We start from the raw sequence: 23,823 nt of genomic DNA, 5'->3' as shown, positions 1-23,823 counted from the left end.
ATTACATCTTGGTCTCTGGTAATGATCATCAAAGGCTTTTGAGTAAGAGGCCCTCTGGTTTAAAAGAGAGGTTGCCATTGGCGTGTTTTTGTTTTTTTTCCTGAAGCTTCCTTAGCTTTGGAACTCCTTCCCTCCTTCTCTATACCAAAAACAAGATTTATTAACCTTATATTTTATTCCCTTTTGGTTGCATTTACCATTACATTTTCAGTAAACATTTTAAAAATAAATTGATATTTCCATGTCACGATTACAGGAATAGCTGCACTTTTGTCCCCTGCCTGGTCTCTCAGAGCACTCCTCCTCAGGTGTCAGGCCTCATGTCTTTACCTCTCCCAAGGTGGAATTGCAAGCCAGCTTTCCCTATCTTAGATCGGGCCTTTTCCTACAATACTCCATAGGAGTGTCTACGCTGCATTGTAAACCTGGGCCTGTTGAATTCCGGCATGTGGATTTGGTGTTCCCAAACCCATGATTGAGCATCCATACTGCACTGTACACTTGGATTTACAGTTGCTGGACCTGGGTTTCACAGTTTTGCTAACATGTCCATACAGCACTATGCAGACCTTCTGACTCGGGGCTGCAGCTTGACCTGCATCCACATGCAAAATAACAGGGCTTAAGCCCAAGTGACAGCAGGACTCTGGCTCTTATCCATCTCCTTAGCAGGGTCCTAGGATCTGGGCCTGAGTTCTTGCTGACCTAATTCAGACTGATCTTTATGTGTGTACAGAACGGGGACTTGGGCTCAACCGGAGTGAGAGCTTGGGCTTAGTGTGCAGTGTAGACATACACTGGGTATCAACCATGTTTATCCAGCAGGTCCAACTGAGTTCAGACATCTGTGGTTCTTCCCTTTGGGAGTCTATAGTCAGTGATGTACAGTTACAAAACAGCCTTTATAAAACCAAAGTATTGTTTATTTTAATAGTAGGAACAAAATATTTAGAGGAAAAGAATTTTAAAGCAATAAACAGATTACAAACATCTGTCACCTAAAGGTTTATTATCCCCCGATGGTAATCTAGGCAGGCCTAACTTCTTCAGACCCCGGAACCAGGTGCCTGTGTTTCTGGCTGGCTACCCCAAACAACTCCTCCTTCACTTAAGAGAGAGAGAGATCCTTTTTAAACTGTGAACACTCTTTTCTTCTGCTACATTCCTGGGCTTTACCCCTTCCAGCCAAAACTAGTTTTGCAGTTTGGCTCCAGAGAAAGTAAAATCTTCAAACCTTAACATTTGGGCATTGTCTCTTAACAATCCTCAAGTGTTTGCTTCAGGGATTGCTTATCTTGAGCCATTATTTCCATGCCCGCTTGGGTTTCCTTACTGCCTGCTATTAAACTAAACCAATATATTCATACAGTAAACATCCCAACAACAAGGTAAACATGCAGTATCCATAAATTATTCCAGACGGCTACAATTCCATCCCATTCCAAACATGTCCGAAGAGTACTGCGTTTTGGATTTAATTGTCAACTAATTGAGTTACAGCCCTTTGGGATGCACAAGTTGCATCCCATTCGCATGAGATGGTTGCTCTAACATATAATGATGATTGTGACATTACAAGAGCATTTCCCACCCCACCCCTATGGGAAAAAAATATTTTTAGATTAAAAATGTTAAACTCTTTTTAAAAAGGTATTTTTGTTTTTTATAGACAAGGGCTGTGTGTGTTGGTTATGTACAACTCCACAAAATACAATTTTTATAAAGTTAACTGATGCCTTTTTCCATCATGTCCTTTAGTTTGTTGGAAGTGCTCTCTGATCACTTGAATGCTGAAATTGCTGCTGGAACTATTACTTCCAAGCAGGATGCGATGGATTACATCACCTGGACTTACTTCTTCCGTCGTCTTATCATGAACCCTAGGTGAGTGTAAAATGAAAAAGTAATGTAACTGAGTTCCCATTGTTTATAATTAGAGTCCAGAATACTCAGCATGTCTGACAATCAGGCTAATACAGACTCAGTCCTAGGAAAGAAAGGCACATGCAAATGGTTCACAACATTTCTCTAAATATGAAAACATCTGCTGGTAGATAACTTAGACTTTAAGTTTCAGAAACAATTAAAAAGTCATATTATTAAGATGGCCTAATCAAAATTGCTAACTCAGTATCCCTAAATTAAAAGATCAGATGGTCAAATTGCTTTATATATTTCTCTTTAGTGTTTTAATAATGTTTTTTAGTGATCACAGTGTCATGTTATGTACGGCTTCCTATAGGCAATCTATCACCAGCTGATTTTCTTAGTCATTGTTGGAATAGCTATCAGCTGTTTCTATGTGATGTTTACCTTCTTTAGAGGAGATTGGGAAAGATGTATTTGACCATTATTGTCATCTTTCCTTGCTCTAGCTGTTATGCCATCCATTGTGAGTTGTTCTAACCATGTATCTCCACCTTTGCTTCAACATTGTTTTGAGTATAATATGTTCACCAACCAAAATATTGTAGAGAACAAAGGATTAGTTCTTATACTATTGCCATTTCATAAATACCATCTGACATACGCAGGATCATAATACTTGTGGAACCACATAACAAACGCCATAGTACGTGGCAGCATTTTTAATTTGAGTTCCTTATAAGCAGTGGGGACTGCTATGTTCGAAGTGGAAATAGTCAAATAACAAGTTGCCTTAACTCCAAGTTTAGTTCTTTATTAGTTCTATATTCTCCATCTAGGCCTTCAGCCTGAATCTTTCTTAAGTAACCTTTGCAAGTGCATTTTGAAAATGGAAAATACAGAAAGTCTTTTCTCGTATGAGTTTGTTTTTGTGCTTATTAAGGCTACTGAGAGAAACCAGGTTGTGGATTTGCACGCACGAATGCTAATTTGGTGTAGTGAGTAAACATAGGAGAACTTTATAAAGAAATTAATTCTAATACTGGATTTTGATGTTTAAATGATTTAATTAGTGGATCTAATTTGGCAAGTTTTCTATCCAGCAGTATCAAGCTCCAACATAAGTCTCCTTTATAGAGAGGTTTCTTGGATACAAAATAGATTACATAGGTTGATATAGATATAATACAGTTATTATTTGACTAATGTGCAAGATGTCTAGATTATACAAAACATTCCTTACCTGAGGTCAACAGTTACTGATACGCCTTACTTCTGAAGCAGTTCTCTAATGATGGGACATAATATGAAAACTTACATTTCAAGTTATAACTCAACATTAATTTTTAAGGACAGATTGCTGCTTTGAGCCAGAATCCCTGAATAATCTTGGCCAGGAGAGCAGCGCATGTGATAAATGGAATGCAGTGTTTTCTCAACAGGTGCTGAAGGAGAAGGGCCAAATCTGACCTGGAGTTCTCTGTGCATAGTGGTGGTGTGGGTGGGGAATAGTCAAGTGGATGCAGAAGTGGAAGGGATAGGGATACTTACAGAATGGTTTTGTGGGGGAGATTAGGATCTAATTGTATGGGGAACACAGAATAATGTGGAGATGTGAGTCAGATAGTCCAGAGTCTTAACAGGGTAGATTCGCTGAGCTGGTGGGGGCCACTTCAGAGTGGAGTCTGGTAGGCATTGCTAATGTGGTTGAGGGAACAGCAGACCAGACTGAAAGGCAATTATGAAACAGGAGTCCTGCATCAGTTTGTGAGTGCCACACATGGAACACTACAGATGCAAGTTGAAGCTATCAACAGCCTGCTCTTATTTCCTCCCTCCTCCACCTGCATTTATGCACACAGTGTTCTTTCTAGATTCAGAGAGGCCTCAGAGAAGTGGCAGGACTGGGCTAGGGTGTTTGATTTTGTGCAATTAGAAAGTTAGCAACCCTAGTCATGCCTGGTCAGTATTTCATTGAGAAGCACCTAAGGAAAACCCAGGTGCTTCAGGAGGAGGACTCCAGATTCATGCAAAACCATGCTTTTCCTTCTAAGCTAATTCCCAGTATAGTAATGGAGAGTACTGTGCCATAGAGGAGCTTCATTTTTTGAATGACATAAAATCAAGGTCCTAACCACTTGTGGTCCTTAAGGATCTCATGTCACTTTTCACACTAGGAGAAATGTTCTGGATATACTCCAGTTTTGATGCTTACAGTTTGTCCACAGTGTCTGAATTCCCCCTGCAGTTGCAGTTGGCGATATTCTTCTTCTTCACTTCTGGTCCTGAGCTGTTTTGTAGCCTTCCTCTCCACTGTGAAACAGCTAATGCTTTTCATCCAACAGGTGTTTGCAGGATGATGAGTGAAGTAATTCCTGCATGCGTGATTTGTAGAGTGCTTTGGGATTCTTTGGGATGAAAGGCATTATATAAATGCACACTGATGTCATGTTTCCAAATGAACAGGCTTCGATAGTATGTAATAGACTTAAATTCTCATTTATTTTATTGCCTATTATGTGCTACTGCTGTGTAAACAAATTTAGAATCCGTCAAACTACACCTGCGAAGTCCAATAATAAAAAGTCATTAGTCTTATTGAAAACTCATGACTATTTAAACCATATTAATTTGATTTTTACCTTTTCTGAGAGAGAAATTAAGATCAAAACACATTTTCATTTTAAGTATCCAGGTATCTGATATAGTTTAACCTCTCTCTTTCCATTGCTGAATAGCAATAAAAAGTTTGCCACAATATTCAAAATGTTTAAATAAATCCCCAAAAATGAACTAAGAACTTTTCATTCTTCTAATTTTGTGGGGCACCATATCAGACTTTAACATCTCAATACTTTAGCATGCATAAAATAGATATTAAGAAAATGTTTCTGCAACAAATTTTAAATAATCTGTCATACCTGATATAGTAATATGTTTGGTATAGCATTGGAAATATGTAAATATTACATTATTTATTTTAGTTTCCCTGGTCTGTTGAATTGTTGAATCCATCTCTCCTGTTATCTGTAAGATGGGTTCCTAATTTTATTGATAAAAAGCATAATTGAGCCCATGATTAGAAGGGTGGGGATGTTGGCAGCTGGTATTGTTCAGGGAATGCTGAATAGTAGCCACTTTGTTAAATAGCTCATGAATAGGCCTGGATATACAAATGAGAGGGGCAGTCCAAATGAATATATCACAACATGCCAAGTTTCCAGTCCATTGTTTATTTTACTAAGAGCCAGTCATTTCTAAATATTCTGGGGATTTGAAATTTGTGTTTTGAGTTAGTTTTTGTGTTGATTGCAAGCAGGTACTGTACCATGCCACAAGGTGCTTCCACGTCAATCTTTATTTATAGGGCTGTGGCCAGAGAGATTGGCCAAGAGTTCTGTTCTGTGAAAAAAATAATAATGTGAGATTAACTTATCACAGTTGGCAGGTAGGAGACCAAGATAAAGACCACATCTCATCAGCAAGGAAAGGAGATCCTTGGCTTTGGGTGAAATTAATGGACTCTGTCCATTCTATTAACCTTGTGAAAGGATTAGACTTCATTAGTCCAATTTTTTCTTCACCCATTTGAAACATTTTTGAAAATCAAACTCCAATATTTTATGCTATACGCTTAATCAGAAAAAGAGGGATAGAAACCTAGTACATATGTGGACCTAAACAGAATCAACTTTGCAGTTGGAACATTAATATGATGATAAACTTTCTCTCCATACAGCTACAAATTGAAGTGAGGAATTTAAATCACTTCTCTTTATGTAAATTGAATGTTCAGTAATGACAGATTTTATTGTTGATTCATTCAAAGATTGTCCTTAAAAGATTTTCCATTTTGTGACAACCTTGGAGAATTTACCACAGTGAAAGTACAGAATAGCATAAATTATAGTAAAATGGAATTGTCTCAGTCAATTAGATGTTCTTATTAGCACACAATTTTACATTATATCTCACATATGCAGTTTCTTGCACATTGATTGGCTAAGTGTGTCTAATTTGCATATTATGGTTATTTCTCCTTCAAAGTGCAGATTCTATTACTAGACTAGACTAGAGGGCTATTATTAACCATTCAAAGTAGCATAATTTGCATAATCAATCCATAGTTATTTCTCAATGACCAAATAGCAATTATGCAAAACCCTCAGCTTTCAATGACTAACGCCTTCATGCTACCCATCTATTTGCCCACAAGTTGCAAGGGCACGTAAATTTCTGACACGCCTATCAATCCTGTCGCTGCAGGTAACTCTAGAAATTAAATACAATGAGAATATAATACTCACATTTATGATACATATAGTCCAGTGATTTATGACATTGGCCAAAAACAGATTCTTTGGAGAAAGGTGTAAGAAATCTAATAATGGACAATTATTAAATGACCCATACATAGAAATTTTCTTCACCACCATTTAGTTATTGGCATGTATTCTTTAAATAGGAAGGTTTGTTTTCTTTACAAATGTAGTGTAACAGTGAATTTTCTTACTATTCACATAACTTTCTGATATTTTTAAAATCCCGCTAAACTCTTTCCCTCAATAATATCTTGTGGTCATGAGTTCCACTGGATAATATTTATTTAATATTTATTTAAACATTTCCTTCCATCAGTTTTTAAATATGTTGCCTTTTAATTTCATTGGATGTTACTTTGTATTAAGAGAAAAGGTAACTAGGAGGACCAGAACAGCCTTCTCTATACCATTCATTGCTTTATGCAGCTCTTTCATGGCTCCTCTTATTCATCTCTTCTCTAAACCATGTAATATTAGGGCTTGTCTACACTTGGGATTTTTCCACTGATGTAGCTGCACTAGTGTAACTCCCTAATATTGGTATATTTCAAAAAGATAGGTGACTTTCACCAGGATGATTTATGCAGGTGTCAATCTGGGGTTAAGCTGTGCTGGCAAAAGTCATTTTTTTACACCCATATAGTGAACCTATATCTATAGAGGGTTGCAATAGTACAAAAATTCCCAGAGTAGACAAGCCCCTAGATTTTTCCACCTTTCTCTCTCATTTTACTTTAAAAAGAAATTGTTCTTAATAGTTGAAGAGGAGCTAAGCCTTCTTCAAAGGAAAAAGGTATCAGAAGGTTAGGTGAAATGAGAAGAACAGAAGGGAAGAAGACTCAAAAGTTTATGAATGGGGAAGTATAGAGGCTGTAGCCAATCAGAATAGAGGGATTTATATTAATCAAAGTCCAGAGGTAAAAGGATGGGACTACATTGCAGCATGATAACTTATTAATACCCCTAACCAGGACTAATAGACCATGCTGATAAACACCTATTTATCTCCTTGGGACTTTTGGCCTCTGAGTTTTAGTTCAGGATATTGTTTTTTACGTCATAAATATGAAACACACTTATGTTACTATTTACGTAGTATAACAAGACTTTTTTCTTCCCAATTACCTTGGGAAGCACAGAAATATGATGCGACTCATACTTATCTGGGACTGTATATGGAAATGTAGTACTTTTTATTGACAGATTAACAGCATGTTTTGAGATTGTGAAGTTGGTTCATTTCATTACCAAGCAAAAATTGTACTGTATGTCAGTTTCACAAAACATTAGTTTCAGTTCAGTGAGTAGAGAAGGGTCATGAAGTTGATAGGGTTAGTCAGAAACCTAGATGATGAGGAATTTCTGCAGTACAGCCTTGTCTGTTGCTCATAAATCTTGGCGTGCTGGGCGTTTGCACAAGCATGACCTTACTTCTCCTCCTTAATCTATTGTGAATGGTGAGTTCTTCAGACCCCGGAACCAGGTGCCTGTGTTTCTGGCTGGCTACCCCAAACAACTCCTCCCTCACTTGAAAGAGATCCTTTTTAAACCGTCAACATTCTTTTCTTCTGCTGCATTCCTGGGCTTTACCCCTTCCAGCCAAAACTAGTTTTGCAGTTTGGCTCCAGAGAAAGTAAAATCTTCAAACCTTAACATTTGGGCATTGTCTCTTAACAATCCTCAAGTGTTTGCTTCAGGGATTGCTTATTGTGAGCCATTATTTCCATGCCCGCTTGGGTTTCCTTACTGCCCGCTATTAAACTAAACCAATATATTCATACAGTAAACATCCCAACAACAAGGTAAACATGCAGTATCCATAAATTATTCCAGACAGCTACAATTCCATTCCATTCCAAACATGTCCGAAGAGTACTGCGTTTTGGATTTAATTGTCAACTAATTGAGTTACAACCCTTTAGCATGCACAAGTTGCATCCCATTCACATGAGATGGTTGCTCTAACCTGTAATGATGATTGTGACATTACAAGAACATTTCCCACCCCACCCCATGGGAAAAAAATATTCCTCTGAGAATGTTGTTAGACCCCAGAACTTGCACACTGAGAAGCCAAATTACGTGATCCAGCTGCTCTTCTGGATCATGCTTTGTCCAAATAGACTATGAATCTGGGCATACAACAGGAAAAGTATCTAAGCAACATGCAAGCCATGCCTCAAATTTACAGGTGCCCGGTATTTCTGAATTTGTGGTTAAAAACTCCCTTGTGTAGAAAAACTACTTGTGAAGGTCTAAATTAAGGCAGTAAACCCACTGGCAAATTCCTTTCTGACCACCGAGAAAGTGGGATCTGATGTCTTGGAGTCCTCTGATAAACATAATCCAAATCAAGAAAGTGAGACGTAGCAGAGTTCTTGCTACCATGGTGCTATTTAAAGGAATACAATAAAATAAGTATATAACCTGCCAAAAGTTATTTTTATTAGTTTTCAGTCATAGAACAAGTAAGCAAATACGAGACAGTAATAAGTAGACAAATGTACTCATAAAGATTATAACCTACACATACAATGGTAACACATCAGCTCTGTAGTAACAGGCTCAAATGAGGCCGGGCAGTTCCCTTCCCAATCAAACATTGAATCTCAGCCACTTCAAGAGGATGTCCCCAACACAATAAACACCCACAGACACTGCTGGGACTTGCATACTGTGCTTCCCCTAACAGTGATGTGCTCAATAACATAGATTCACCACAGACATCTCACTGCCAGGGATGTGATCAGAAGGTGCCGCTTCCAATGAATTCCTCTGGCTGCCTAGGGCCACAAGCCAAGGGAAAGAACATATGAAGATGACTTTGAATGTGTATCCCATATTAAAGCTTGTACTTAAAGGATATTGTGTTTTCAGAGTTGTAAGTCTCAAGAAGCGTACATTGAGGTTGGTATTGAATTTAGTAGATTTTGCTTTAAAAAAAAAAAGAAAAGAAAACCTTCACAGTAGCAAGATTATTTGTGTAACATTTTCAGCTGTCTTTGCAACCCACTTACATTATGTGTGTCATTATTACTACCGTATAACCTGAACACAAAAAACATGGGTCTGTAACAAATGACTTCACAGCATTGACAGTTATAGCAGGACCATTTCAAGCCTGATGAAAAATTTCCCAGAGAGATCTCAGGTCAGGTTTATATAAGCTAAACAGGAAACGATTGCCACTGTCCACATTAAATCCAAAATGTTTTGTGTAACTTCATCTACATTTTATGTTGCTACACATGTCTCTATCATTCTCAACTGATGAAATTCCACACTTGCTTAGATTAGATAAATAAGTTCATGTTTCATGGTTTATTATTCTTGCTAAACTCTACTAGGTTTGCAGGGAGGGGGTTAAATATATTATTTTAAAGGACAATAAAAAGTTAGTTCCTTCAGTTTTTCATTGTTTAAATTTTATGTACTTTGTACATTTTTATGTTACTTAGGGGTTTGTTATTGCTGTTTCCCAGTGGACTACTAATGGAAGTTAGCCTGTCTAGTCCATGTGCTAGATGGTGTTAGTATAAAACTGCCTTTGACTTTCACACCTCTCAGGGGACGAGTAATTGTTGTGTTCAAACAGCCTGTAATTGTGATCCCGCTGGCTTTCTCAGTACGCTTCTGGCTATTAGAATCATTAAACAACTCAGCACCTGTTAACAGCATTGTAAATATTCAACCCTGCTTGTGTGCAGGTTGAGCCCAATATAGGAAAAGGCTTACAGAGCCCAGCCTCATAAATTAGAGCTTCTGACAAGTCAATTATTGTGAAACTGGGTTTCACAGTGAAATAAATGAAATGGTGTGCTGATAAAAAGGTAGGCTGACTGTTTATAGCAAAGGGAAAATAATGACTAGATGGTTCAATGCAGTGAGCATGAAACGGCATTGTTTTTATTCTTTATCTGTAATTAAATAGTTAGGTAATATAGCTTCATAGCAGAACTGATGTAAAGTACAGTTTATATACTTTGAACATACTAGCATGCAAACAGATCTGCATTTATCAAAATTCTATATAATCTCATTCATAAAATCATTATTGAAAACAAAGTAATATAGTCTTTACAATTGAATGGCTACACTATTTATTGGGACAAAGGTACACTGAATGACTGAGAAGCTCCCTTGGGTGTGGTTAATATTATATTTACCCTATTACAGATACTAGTTAATATACGCTGACAGTACTTCACTCAAGATCACAAATAACTGTAAAATTCTTCTTTTCATAGTCAGCTTTGCATTGGGAACTTGGAAAATTTTTCCCTACAAAATTGCCAAAAGTGTAGGTATCAGCAATTTTAGAAAACATCTGAAAATGTCTGCAAAAATATTACGTTTTGTAGGGTTCTAAGAAGAAATTTGCCTATCATGATTTCTTGTTAAGCTGTAAAGAACAGCAAATTAGGCAAAGAACATGTAATACAACAATAGTGACAAAGCTATTTTCAAGAATTTGATAAGATTAAATTACTAATACAGGTCCTGATCCTGAAAAATTCATTACTTAGTGCTGTACGTATCTCATTTTTAAAATAACAGCATTACTAAATTGTCACTTCAAGAGGACTGCACACAGCAGTACTAAAAATATTCTAGTTTTTGGTCTGAGCTTTCGAACACTACGTACTACTCTGCACCCAGAAATGAGCATTAGCAGGATGAGGCCCTAAACTGAGATCATTTTAGTATTGCTGTGTGCAATCCGAAAGAGAAATTTTTAAAAAGTCATGACAATGAAAATAAAAGATAAAGAGAAGTAAACTGCTTTCCATTTTTATCAATATAACATTGTTTGAAAAATTCTGAAGATTAACTGAGATAAGTTAATGATGTGTTGCTGAAAGGAATACAGGAATAACTTTCTTACAAATTAGCTTTTCTTTGGACAGGTCAGTGGCTCTGAATGCATTATCATCTATGATACACAAGTTTTTATCTAAACACATTAAAGGTGGTTTGTTTGTTTTTTAGTTGGACAGCACTCTTGCTTTAAATCTATATGATGAATACTTGCTTTGAACACAGTGTAAAATGAGTATACCGAAAACATTAGGGTCTTGTAGTCATTTACACTTGTGCAAAATTAGTTGTAATATGCTACCAGATCAGAATTTTTCACTCACTGACACTGGGTTTTATACCCACTTTGCCCAGGAGTAATTAAATATGCAAGGCAGCAGAGAATCATGTCCCTATTTTGTGTCTGTGTATGATTACTAGAAAAGAAATCAGAAGAAGCTTGTGTAGCTATTTAACACGCTGTTTCTCTCAGGTAAGCTGCTTGAAGTAAAAACATGTGATCAGATAAAGAGGCTGCTAAAAATTCAGTGTTACAGAAAATATTTTAAAAAATCAGTTGAACTTCTAGTCTCTGTTGCTAATGCTAGATTAAAGGAAACCTATAGCAACTAACTAAAGAGTGTGTGGAATGAGACTTATTTTTCCTTATAAATTTTCCCACCTATGCTAACACCAGTGCATCAGCAATAGTCAGAGCAGTAGTGGAGACGGGGCTCTAGTCTGCTGGTGCCATCGGAAGAGATGTTCAAAACGCTGGCAGCAGCGGCCGCTGGACTACTCTAGAACTTTCCCTTGTTACCGGTGGCGGAGCTGAAGGGGTGGCAGCAATGCTGGGATATTTTCGGAAGAGCTCTAAAGTAACTGAAGCAAAAGTGTGAATGAAGGAGCATCTCATATAAGCATTTTGTATTTAACTGTAGGATCCATTTCAATGTGCTATTTTTGAATGACGTAAAAAAAAATCAACTATTTACAGATTTAAGAGGCATAAGTTCACAGCAGCTCAGTGTCCTCTTTTTTTTAATTGTGCTTTTGAATTGTTGACCTTTTCTATATTAAAAATGTTTGAATTATACTTTAAAATAGTGTTTTAATTGCACTGCTTGATTTCATAATTTATTTTTAAAGGTTTGAAACTAAAATTTAAGACTATACTCATTTCCTTTTACCAATTGTAGAGCCAATTCCTCACTTTCTTTCTTGAGTGGTCATATGGGGCCAAATTCATGTGTCATTACTCCAGTTTTATTCAGGCAAAATTCCCATTGAAATGATATTAATTTTGTCTGAATAAGAACCTGAGGTTTTGGCCCACAGGCTTCACTTCTGCTAATAAGGAGTGCAGGAGTTCGTCCAAAACGTCAATGAGTCTTCTATTATTATGCATAGCTATAGTCAAATGTTCTGGCTCATTTAGAAATATCTTTCTTTAGTTCAGATAGCTAAGAAATATTATTACTGTACAGTGTGATAAATGTACATAAATAGAAGAACCAGGAGACTATACACTACAGTGTATACTAAATACTCCTAATGTAAAATGCCTTTTTTGATTAATTTCAGTTTTGTGAAAAGTTAGGCTGAAAAATATTAGTGTTTAATAAATCAAAACTTGGGTGTTCTGTGTGTTTTCAAAATATATCAATACAGCTAGCTTTATTATTGTCATTCCAAAATACAAAAACATTTCTTTCTCCATCACTTCGCTGGTTAAAGGAAATATAGCCTTACCTGAGAACTATTGCTTATTTAAGCTTGGAGCCAAACAAGCTGGAAAACACTCCAGTTTACAGAATAAACTGTTTCATATTGTTTGATTTATCCTCAGCTATTTAATACTTAAAATGTTATCTTTTCATGTATAGATCCTAGTATTGTTTTGGCTACTCCCAGAGTCCATTTAAGAGTCAGCAAAAAGAAGCATGGATTTCTCTTTAGACTCGAAAGGGGAAAAATTCTATGTTTACTTGCATGACCGGTGTGGATTCTTGATTCATCCACGCTGCTTGTGCATGTTTGTAGAATGGCAGTCTAGTTACATTCATAGTCTTTTGAGAAGATGTCTTTATTGTTAAATATTGACAATGTGCTTATGTAATTTATCTAGTTACTATAATTTAGATGATGTGAGCCATGACACCATGAACAAGTTCCTTTCAAACCTTGTTGAGAAATCCCTCATTGACCTGGAATGTTCCTACTGTATTGAAATCGGGGAGGTAAGACTAATTTATACTTCCTTAAGAATCCGTGAGTAAAAATAGACCAATTGGAAGATTGGGCCAAAAGGAATCTGATGAGGTTCAATAAGGATAAGTGCAGGGTCCTGCACTTAGGACGGAAGAACCCAATGCACAGCTACAGACTAGGGACCGAATGGCTAGGCAGCAGTTCTGCGGAAAAGGACCTAGGGGTGACAGTGGACGAGAAGCTGGATATGAGTCAGCAGTGTGCCCTTGTTGCCAAGAAGGCCAATGGCATTTTGGGATGTATAAGTAGGGGCATAGCGAGCAGATCGAGGGACGTGATCGTTCCCCTCTATTCGACATTGGTGAGGCCTCATCTGGAGTACTGTGTCCAGTTTTGGGCCCCACACTTCAAGAAGGATGTGGATAAATTGGAGAGAGTCCAGCGAAGGGCAACAAAAATGATTAGGGGACTGGAACACATGACTTATGAGGAGAGGCTGAGGGAGCTGGGATTGTTTAGCCTGCAGAAGAGAAGAATGAGGGGGGATTTGATAGCTGCTTTCAACTACCTGAAAGGGGGTTCCAAAGAGGATGGCTCTAGACTGTTCTCAATGGTAGCAGATGACAGAACGAGGAGTAATGGTCTCAAGTTGCAGTGGGGGAGGTTTAGATTGGATATTAGGAAAAACTTTTTCACTAAGAGGGTGGTGAAACACTGGAATGCGTTACCTAGGGAGGTGGTAGAATCTCCTTCCTTAGAGGTTTTTAAGGTCAGGCTTGACAAAGCCCTGGCTGGGATGATTTAACTGGGAATTGGTCCTGCTTTGAGCAGGGGGTTGGACTAGATGACCTTCTGGGGTCCCTTCCAACCCTGATATTCTATGATTCTATGATTCTATGAATACAGTAGAGGTAATCTTTAATGTCAATTTGTTATTTTTTTCAGCAAAGTTTTGTTTGTTCTTGTGTTGCTCTAATTATCTAATTATTACACAATTCAATAGATTTGCCCTGCATTAATCCAAAACTCCTGCAATAAGGAGACAATGGGAATCCCCAATTCCTGCTCTTAGATCTTGAAATTTCATGTCTGACTTCAGAAATAGAGCCTCTCACAAGTTTGTCAATGCTGAAAACTGGGTTTTTCCAATCAGTTTGGCAACTGGACTAGTGTGAGGCTGTTGAACCATTTTGCAATCTCATTTTCATCGCTGTCTATTTTAAAATACAATCTTTTCACGTGGTTTTTATACATTTCATGGTATATTTTCTTCCCTTCTAACAGGATAATCGTTGCATTGAACCTCTAACATACGGCCGCATTGCTTCTTACTACTATTTGAAGCATCAAACTGTTAGGATGTTCAAGGATCGGTTGAAACCTGAATGCAGTGTTGAAGAATTGCTCTCAGTTCTGTCAGTAAGTGATAACTTTTTCTTCATCTTAATATATATAGCTCTTAATTTTAAAAGGCACAAATAACTTAGTGAATCTGTACACGTGCTTGCACATACACAAACATGATTAAATAGCATTTCTACCCTGTCCTTGAAGTAGTTAATGACCTACATTGTCTCCAAAGTTTGGTAGTTTTCCATTGCCTCATGTTGAACTCTGTCACCTACCTTGTTAGCTGAATGTCAGACAGAAATATGCAAGGCACCATAGCTGGATGTCTATCTTATCGATGATAAAGACAGGTCCCAGACTAGGAGTATATTGGAGACATCTGAATTGTCTTCTTGTTTCTCTAAGATTTTACTGGTGTAGATTGTGAACAGCAACATCTAGTCATCCAAGAGTTGAACTGTCTGAGGATTTCTGGGCTCCTCCAAGTGAGCCATGAGCTTTATTAATAGAGATGCTCCCTCCTCCTTACTCAGAAAGGGGAAAATATCCATGAATGACTCCTCCGTACAGAAACATAGACATTGTCACATTAGATATGATCAGTTGTCTGTATTTTAGAAGAAGATGTGAAATCCTCATAATGAACAATAATCCAAGGGAGAATTTTTTCCCATAATGTGAGAAAGTTAGTGAATCTCTTTTTTAACGAAAAATGTGGTTTGATAGTCGTTATATAAATATGTATATAAGTATTATTTTGGCTATTGTAACCGAGGATGTTATAGCCCATATATTGTAAACATCTAATCCTTTACTGGATGCTGTGCTCTTTGCCACTTGGGTGGGGGGAAAGTATTTTTATCAGTTTTATGTTTATTATCTTTTAATTTTATTGGAATGTTCCCTTGTTCTTGTGCAATGAGGGGGAGATTAAAAAAAAAAAAAAGCCTGACTGACCACCTCTTTAGTATTTACTGTACCTCTACCGTATACCCACAGCAGCTATGTTTACACTGCACACCACTGGCAGCAGCATGTAGGATATGTGTAGCTACACTCTGCTGAGAAAAGCAGGCTATGTCCACACTGCAGCATATAATTACACACACCAGTGAAAGGCTCTGGCAGGGGGAAGGCAGCAGGGAGCTGCTGGAGCTTTTCTCTTCTGCCTTTCCTTGCCAGACCCTATCCCTCCAGCCAGAGAAGGAGAAATTTCTCCTTCTCCTTTCCCTGCAGTAAGGAAGAGCTCCGGCGGCAAGGAGGCAGCAGGACATTATACTGCTATTTTTAGCAGTATAGACGGGGAAGACGTTGCTTGAGCCTGTCGAGAACCGTGTAGGGTTCAGGCATGTCTTTACTCACCTAAGCAATGCCTCACTGTCTACAGTGCTATTTATACTTGTGCTAGCAAGGTGTGTAGTATATGTGCCTTTAGTTAGCTTCTCTCTCAACGAGGTAAACTTTTAAAGTCTCTCTTCATGTGGAAGACTTTTCGTGTCTCTAATCATTGTCATTGTCCTTCTGTAGGCCTTTTATTTCTGAGAGATGGACTGTATTTACTAGGGAACCCAAGAGAACAGTGTTCCAGATGAGGGCATACCATAGATTTACCTAACAGCATTACAATATTTATTATTATTAGTCTCTATCCCTTTATTAATGCAGGCTGACCTTTTGTTTGTTTTTTTCCACTGTTGGGCACAGAGCTGTCTATAATGTTGCCCATGTGTTTTTTCCTAGTGATTACAATTAATGTAGAGCAGTGGTTTCCAAATTAGGGGTGCCCCTTGTTCAGAGAGAGCCCCTGGCAGGCCAGGCCAGTTTGTTTACTTGCTGTGTCCACAGATTCGGCCAATCACAGCTCCCAGTGGCCATGGTTCGCCGTTCTCAGCCAATGGGGGCTGCGGGAAGCAGCGCGGACCACAGGACATGGTGGCCACCGCTTCCCGCAGCCCCCATTGGCCTGGAGCGGCGAACCGCAGCCAGTGGGAGCCGCGATCGGCCGAACCTGCGAACACAGCAGGTAAACAAACCAGCCTGGCCCACCAGGGGCTCTCCCTGAACAAGCAGTGCCCCTAGTTTGGGAACCACTGATGTACAGATCCATCAGTATTTAAATTTTTCCTTCTCTGTGCATCACCTAGTACTTATCTATATTGAATTTCATTTAATATGTTAAATAATGCTGGTCCCACTACATATCCTTATTTGCCAAGGTGCTGGTAAAAAGGGAAGTTTCTTCCTAACCCCAGGTAGTTAGTGATCGATCCAATTACAAACACCTTCAAACTCTGGGGAATTTCAGAACCAAACTTTATGACTGAGGCCCATTCCTACATAAAAGTTTTGCTAAAAATCTAAGAGACTGCTGCAACTTATAAAATGTTTGTTTACATTCTTAAAACTAATTAGACAAAATAAAATCAATTAAGGTCCAAATTCTTTGATATGTAAACTTGAAAAGGTAAAACAGAGCAAGGGAAGTATGGAATCCTTATTATGTTGATGGTGAATAACTTTTATAGCCTACAGTTTTACTTATTTTTATGCAGATGTTGGTTTTCATAATTGCTAGTTAAATTATTATTCCATCTTTCTTTATTAAAGGTGTAAAATGAGTTTTTCACAATCGGATGCTGTCTTGAAAAGATTAGGCATTTTAACAGAATTATCGCCAAGTTTTTTCTCAACACTGAATTAATGAGCTCTATAATTAAGGCAGTTGCTTCACACCACTATTATTAACCAATAACATTACATCTGTCTTGCTCCATTGATGCCCTTTTCCTACTTATTGAAACATTTAGCAGTTTTGGCAACAGGGAATTGCATGGCATGGGGTAAGTAGTCTAATTAGATGTAAGTGAAAATCCTAGGAGAAAAGGATATTTAAAAAGTAATTTGAAAAATCTCTTAATGATGCTGGCACTGAAAGCTGTAGCCTATAGTAGAAAAGGCATGTCAACATTGCAAAACATGATTATAATTTTAATCATTTTGCTGATGTGACTTACTTTTAAAGTTTTGACTTCCTTTGAATACATTAATTAAAAATAACTTCCTTAAACTCTTCTAAAATGTGTCTGCAAAAGTCTGTACCATTGAATTATAGGTGTCTTTTTTTATTCATTGTCTTTCAGAACTACAGACTTTACAAAAATTAATTCTATTGTGCGAAATTCAGCAGTGACATATGTGGTGGTGTAATGTAGACATCAAGGAGCATTGTTGTAATTTGCAGGCTGTGAAAGCAGAAGTGTGAGATTGTAAGAGGGAAAGTAATCAACATGAGGGTTTAGGATGGAAGTTACACTGATTCATGACAAATTACCAACATGTAATTTACACAGCCTCTTGTCACCTGAATGCAGAAATTACTGGGTGAGGTGCTTTGGTCTGTTTTATTCAGGAGGTCAAACTCGGTGACCACATTGGTCCCTTCTCGCCTTAAAATCTGTGAATTCCACCAATTCTATTTAAGAGCTCCAGGGGCATATTTTCCCTTAATCCAGTATTGCATACAAATGATAATTCCAAATTATGCACCAGACAGCTACCACTGGGAACCTGCAGTTTATCTCATGGTAAACTGGTTCGTATTCACTCAATCCATAGCACTGACAGTGTCCCCTCTCTCAAAACGAAAAGTCATTGGAAAAAGCAAGATTTCCTTCAACTTTCTTCCCAGTGACCAAGACAGTTGCTTTCCTGCGAGCCCTGCATCCCACTCTCATAATCTGTTTTTTGGGTTTCATAAGAATGGCCATATTGGGTCAAATCAATGATCCATCTCTCCCAGTATCCTGTCATCCAACAGTGGCTAGTGGGCATGCTTCAGAGGGAATGAACAGAACGGCAATTATCTAGCGATCCATTCCCTGTCATCCAGGCCCAGCTTCTGGTTGCCAGAGATATAGGGACATCCAGAGCATGGGGTTGTGGCACTGACCATCTTGGCTAATAGCCGTTGATGGACCTATTCTCCATGAACTGTTCTATTTCTTTTTTTGAAGCCAGTTATACTTTTGGCCTTCACAACATCCCAAGACAGGTGAGTTCCACTGATTAACTGTGCATTGTGTGACGAGATAATTTATGTTGAGATAACTGGCTCTGTGAATGAAGGGAAAGCAGTGGATGTGTTGTTCCTTGACTTTAGCAAAGCTTTTGATATGGTCTCCCACAGTATTCTTGCCAGCAAGTTAAAGAAGTATGGGCTGGATGAATGGACTAGAAGGTGGACAAAAAGCTGGCTAGATCGTTGGACTCACTGGGTAGTGATCAATGGCTCCATGTCTAGTTGGCAGCCGGTATCATGCAGAGTGCCTCAAGGGTTGGTCCTGGGGCCTGTTTTGTTCAATGTCTTCATTAATGATCTGGAGGATGGCATGGACTGCACCCTCAGCAAGTTTGCAGATGACACTAAACTGAGAGGAGTGGTAGATACGCTGGAGGGTAGGGATAGGATTCAGAGGGACCTAGACAAATTAGAGGATTGGCCAAAAGAAATCTGATGAAGTTCAACAAGGACAAGAGCACTTAGGATGGAAGAATCCCATGCACCGCTACAGACTAAGGGCCGAATGACTAGGCAGCAGTTCTGCAGAAAAGGACCTAGGGGTTACAGTGGACGAGAAGCTGGATATGAGTCAACAGTGTGCCCTTGTTCCCAAGAAGGCTAACAGCATTTTGGGCTGTATAAGTAGGGGCATTACCAGCAGATTGAGGGACGTGATCGTTCCCCTCTATTTGACATTGGTGAGGCCTCATCTGGAGTACCGTGTCCAGTTTTGGGCCCCACACAACAAGAAGGATGTGGAAAAATTGGAAAGAGTCCAGCAGAGGGCAACAAAAATGATTAGGGGACTGGAACACATGAGTTATGAGGAGAGGCTGAGGGAATTGGGATTGTTTAGTCTGCGGAAGAGAAGAATGAGGGGGGATTTGATAGCTGCTTTCAACTACCTGAAAGGGGGTCCAAAGAGGGTGGATCTAGACTGTTCTCAGTGGTAGCAGATGACAGAACAAGGAGCAATGGTCTCAAGTTGCAATGTGGGAGGTCTAGGTTGGCTATTAGAAAAAACATTTTCACTAGGAGGATGGTGGAGCACTGGAATGGGTTACCTAGGGAGGTAGTGGAATCTCCTTCCTTAGAAATTTTCAAGGTCAGGCTTGACAAAGCCCTAGCTGGGATGATTTAGTTGGGGATTGGTCCTGCTTTGAGCAGGGGGTTGGACTAGATGACCTCCTGAGCCTTAAACACCCCTAAGGATGGAGATTCCACCACCTCCCTAGGTAACCCATTCCAGTTCTTCACCACCCTTTTAGTGAAATAGTGTTTCCTAATATCCAACATAGATCCCCCACTGCAACTTGAGATCATTGTTCCTTGTTCTGTCATCTGCCACCACCTTGAACAGCCTAGCTCCATCCTCTTTGGAACCCCCCTTCATGTAGTTGAAGGCTGCTATCAAATCCCCCCTCATTCTTCTCTTCTGCAGACTAAATAAGCCCAGTTCCCTCAGCCTCTCCTCATAAGCCATGTGCCCCAGCCGCCTAATCATTTTTGTTGCCCTCCGCTGGACTCTCTCCAATTTGTCCACATCCTTTCTGTAGTGGAGGGCCCAAAACTGGGCGCAATACTCCAGGTGTGGCCTCACCAATGCTGAATAGAGGGGAATAATCACTTTCCTCGATCTGCAGGCAATGCTCCTACCAGGGGCGGCAGGTTTGTATAATTTTTGGTGGTGCCCAGAACGGGTCCAAGTCCTGTCTCCCAACCCCGTCTAAGGCTCTGGGAGGGAGTTTGGGTGTGAGCTCTCAGCTGGGGTAGGCGGTTAAGGTGTGGGAGATGGGCTCTGGGAGGGAGTTTGGGTGCGGGGTCTGGGCTGGGGCAGGTGGTTGGGGTGCGGGATAGGGTGAGGGGTGTAGCACTTACCTTGGGTGGCTCCCAAAAGTGACCCGCACCCCCCTCTGGCAACAGCTCCTCGGTGGGGGGCCAGAGGGATCTCCATGCACTGCTGCCCACAGGCACTGTCCCCGCAGCTCCCATTGGCTGCAGCTCAAGGCAGGGACAGCATGCGGACATGTGCCCCACCCCCAGGGGCTGCAGGAACATGCTGGCTGCTTCTGGAAGCAGAGCAAGCAAGCAAGTGGGCAGGCAGCCACCTTAGCCCTGTTTCACTGCCGGTGGTGGCGGCGGGGACCCCGGTCCTTTTAAATTGCACAGGGGCAGCGGGCGGGGCCAGGGGTGACACTCTGGGGGAGGTGCACAGGGGCAGTTGACGAAGCCAGGGAAGAGACCCGGCTCCGAACTTTGATGCAGCTGGGACCCTGTGCTCTCATATTGGTGGAGCACAAGCACCACGAACCCATAAAACTCGCCACCCCTGGCTCCTACTAATGCAGCCCAATATGCCGTTAGCCTTCTTGGCAACAAGGGCACACTGTTGACTCATATCTAGCTTCTTGTCCACTGCAATCCCCAGGTCCTTTTCTGCAGAACTGCCACTTAGCCAGTCGTCCCCAGCCTGTAGCGGTGCATGGGATTCTTCCGTCCTACATGCAGGACTCTGCGCTTGTCCTTGTTGAACCTCAACCAGATTTCTTTAAGCCCAATCCTCCAATTTGTCTAAATCACTCTGGATCCTATCCCTATCCTCCAGTGTATCTACCTCTCCCCACCCAGCTTAGTGTCATCCGCAAACTTGCTGAGGGTGCAATACATCCCATCATCCAAATGAAGATGTTGAACAAAACTGGCCCCAGGACCGACCCCTGGGGCACTCCGCTTGATACCGGCTGCCAACTAGGCATCAAGCCATTGATAACTACCTGTTGAGCCTGACGATCTAGCCAGCTTTCTAACCACCTTATAATCTTCTTGGAGAGTAGGGATCTGGGCGTAGTGGAGATGGGGGCTGTGCTGGGATGAAACAGGCCAGCCCTGGGGAGCTGCCACAGGGCAGCAGAGCCTGCGGCAGGTGTGGGGAGGTGGTAGTTCTCTCAGGGAGAGATGGAGGCCAAAGGGGAGGCAAGGAAGTTGTGCAGCTGCTAAGAGGATCCAGACTGGACGTTGTGCCAGGGGAGGGGGCAAGGCAGGGGGTGGTCCCTGTGGTTTGATCTGGCTGCCCACTGAAGGGCCCAGATGCTGGATTTGCCTCGTCCAGTCACCCTGGACTTCCACAGATCTGTGAGGCTGAGGAGCTGCCCCTGCCCTAAGGACCCCTTGCCCAGAGCCGAACCTATGGGATCCATGCACATGTCGCCACAGGCCCCTCTGCTCTAGCAGCTCCCCTCCTCCGCGGGGAGGAGCCCTGAAGCTCTCTTGTCACATGGGGATTTATCTCTTCTTTCCCACCCCCATCCCACTCCCTAGCATGGACTTCAAACTCAGCACCTTGAAGGGTTCCCCTCTTTCCCCTGTGCTGAGTGAGGTGCTCAAGGGACATGAATCTCCAAAAGAGGGCACAGCAAAAATAAAAAGGTTGGGAATCTCTGACTTACATGAATAGTTCCAACAGCTGCAGGATGGTGCTTAGTTATCTGACTTAATGTGATTATGTGGCTGGGCAAATGGACACAGGTTTTACCTTTTTGTAAAGACCTCAGATCAGTTTACACTACTTTTTCTTTTTTCTTGCCATCTTCTAGCTCCTTTGCTTAGCTGCCTGTCATTTTGCTCTTTCATTTCTGTTTTTCTGTGTTTTCCCCACAAGAGGGAGCTCATCTGTGCTTATTCCTATACCTTAAATGTAGGCATGGAAGGATTAGATTTTTATTGGTAAATGTTAGTGAATGTCAATTTCAGGATGCACACACAAACCGAAAAAAAAAAAATTCCATTGGTGGTAATCAAAATTTATAGATAGGCAAAGTAAGAAAAATGCCAATTGATAACTTATTAGAGTTTGATTTAAGGATATTTACTTCATATATTTTGGCATCTGATGTTGACAATTTTTGTTTTAACAGTTTACAACATTTTAACTTTTTGAATCTTGGCATCAACTATCATTAAATAATTGTCTAGCCTCCCCCAACTGTCTGACTCCCCCATAATTTCCTGCAACAGTGAAAATTTAAATAGATAAAGCTTAAAAATAAATATCGATATTTGTCAAAAGTATAAAAAATATAAAAATTAAAATCTACCAAACAAATGCAAATTTTGTGCAGGGCAGGCTTTTTTTTCTTCTACTTTAAATCCTGGAGGTTTATAATCCTAAAAGACCACAGCAATGAGTAGGAACTCTGCTGTAAATGTGGGGTTATAGCCCTTCTTTCTGTGATTTAAGCATCAGTTCATCCTCCAAGTGCCCACATATCCAACAACTATCTCTCTGCCTGAAGTTGGCAATATGCTGTTGCAGTAGCTTGTACTGGGTTATACCTCTTGGCATTAGGCAGAAAACTTGGCACTGGCTGTGGTACTAGATTGGGTGGGCTAATGAGACAGCTATTGTACTTCCTGGTATGTAAGTACCAATAATAGATGGGAAGTCAGTTAAAACAGAAAAGGTCTATGATCACCTCCCCCTGTTTCAACAACTGCTATGACTTTCTGTTTTTAGGGTTTATTTCTCTGGTTTTTTACCGCCATTCTTTATATTCTGTATGTCACTATTAGTGCATGTCCTTGGCAATCTTATTCTAGTCATAATTAAGCATTTGTGAGTGTTTGCAGGACTGTATTAGAACAGAGTAAGTTTTCATTGTAGAACTGGAACCCTACTCTGTATCAATATGTAAGTCATTACTGCCCATGTCCAGTTTTTAGCAAGAACCTTTTGAGGCTGGTTTCACTTAGTTGGGAGGAAAGAAATTAATGATTTGTGAAATAATTTTCTACAAAAAAGTGGACAATTTTGCATTTTACTTTCTCCACAAGATGCCATAAAAACATTATTGGTCCCGCCCTGTTGTTAACAAGTAAAAATGTATAAGGCATTAAGGATTTAAGGCAATAAGCCATAATTTTATTAAATTATTTTTGCTTCTGTTCTCTGAATCTATTCATGAAAAATCAGATCACTTCTACAAAACAAGTCAGGTTCTAAGAGATGCTTATTGATGTATTGATCAGTTTCAAAAGAGGTAAAGGTACTATTGTGAATTTCTTATGGATATACATCTAAAACTGACTGTTTCCAGCATGTTGTTGTTTTTAGGAATGGATTTCGGTGTAGGGAACTGTTGGTTACATATATTTTACCACTCAAACTTCATTTCACGTGAAAGAGCAATCAGTCCCTAGTCCTGTAAAGGTTTATGCATA

At 39.9% G+C, this 23,823-nt stretch overlaps 1 protein-coding gene across 6 annotated transcripts in view; it reads left to right on the top strand.

Annotated features, from left to right (window-relative positions):
• Positions 1-23,823, top strand: part of ASCC3 (activating signal cointegrator 1 complex subunit 3) — a 508,218-nt gene that overhangs the window by 422,797 nt on the left and 61,598 nt on the right. For 5 of the 6 annotated variants that reach the window (XM_073336864.2, XM_073336863.2, XM_073336867.2 and 2 more), the window contains 3 exons: positions 1,759-1,884; positions 13,114-13,225; positions 14,481-14,615. In XM_073336864.2, the coding sequence (XP_073192965.2) occupies positions 1,759-1,884; positions 13,114-13,225; positions 14,481-14,615 (373 nt within the window). Of the gene's footprint in view, positions 1-1,758; positions 1,885-13,113; positions 13,226-14,480; positions 14,616-23,823 lie in introns of those variants that run through there. The other variant, XM_073336868.2, reaches the window with a different exon arrangement.

The sequence above is a fragment of the Lepidochelys kempii genome, chromosome 3 (genome assembly GCF_965140285.1).
Source record: "Lepidochelys kempii isolate rLepKem1 chromosome 3, rLepKem1.hap1, whole genome shotgun sequence".
Classification (NCBI taxonomy): domain Eukaryota; kingdom Metazoa; phylum Chordata; order Testudines; family Cheloniidae; genus Lepidochelys; species Lepidochelys kempii.
The sequence above is the reverse complement of the archived record's forward strand: the minus strand, read 5'-3'. Positions and strand labels throughout refer to the sequence as shown.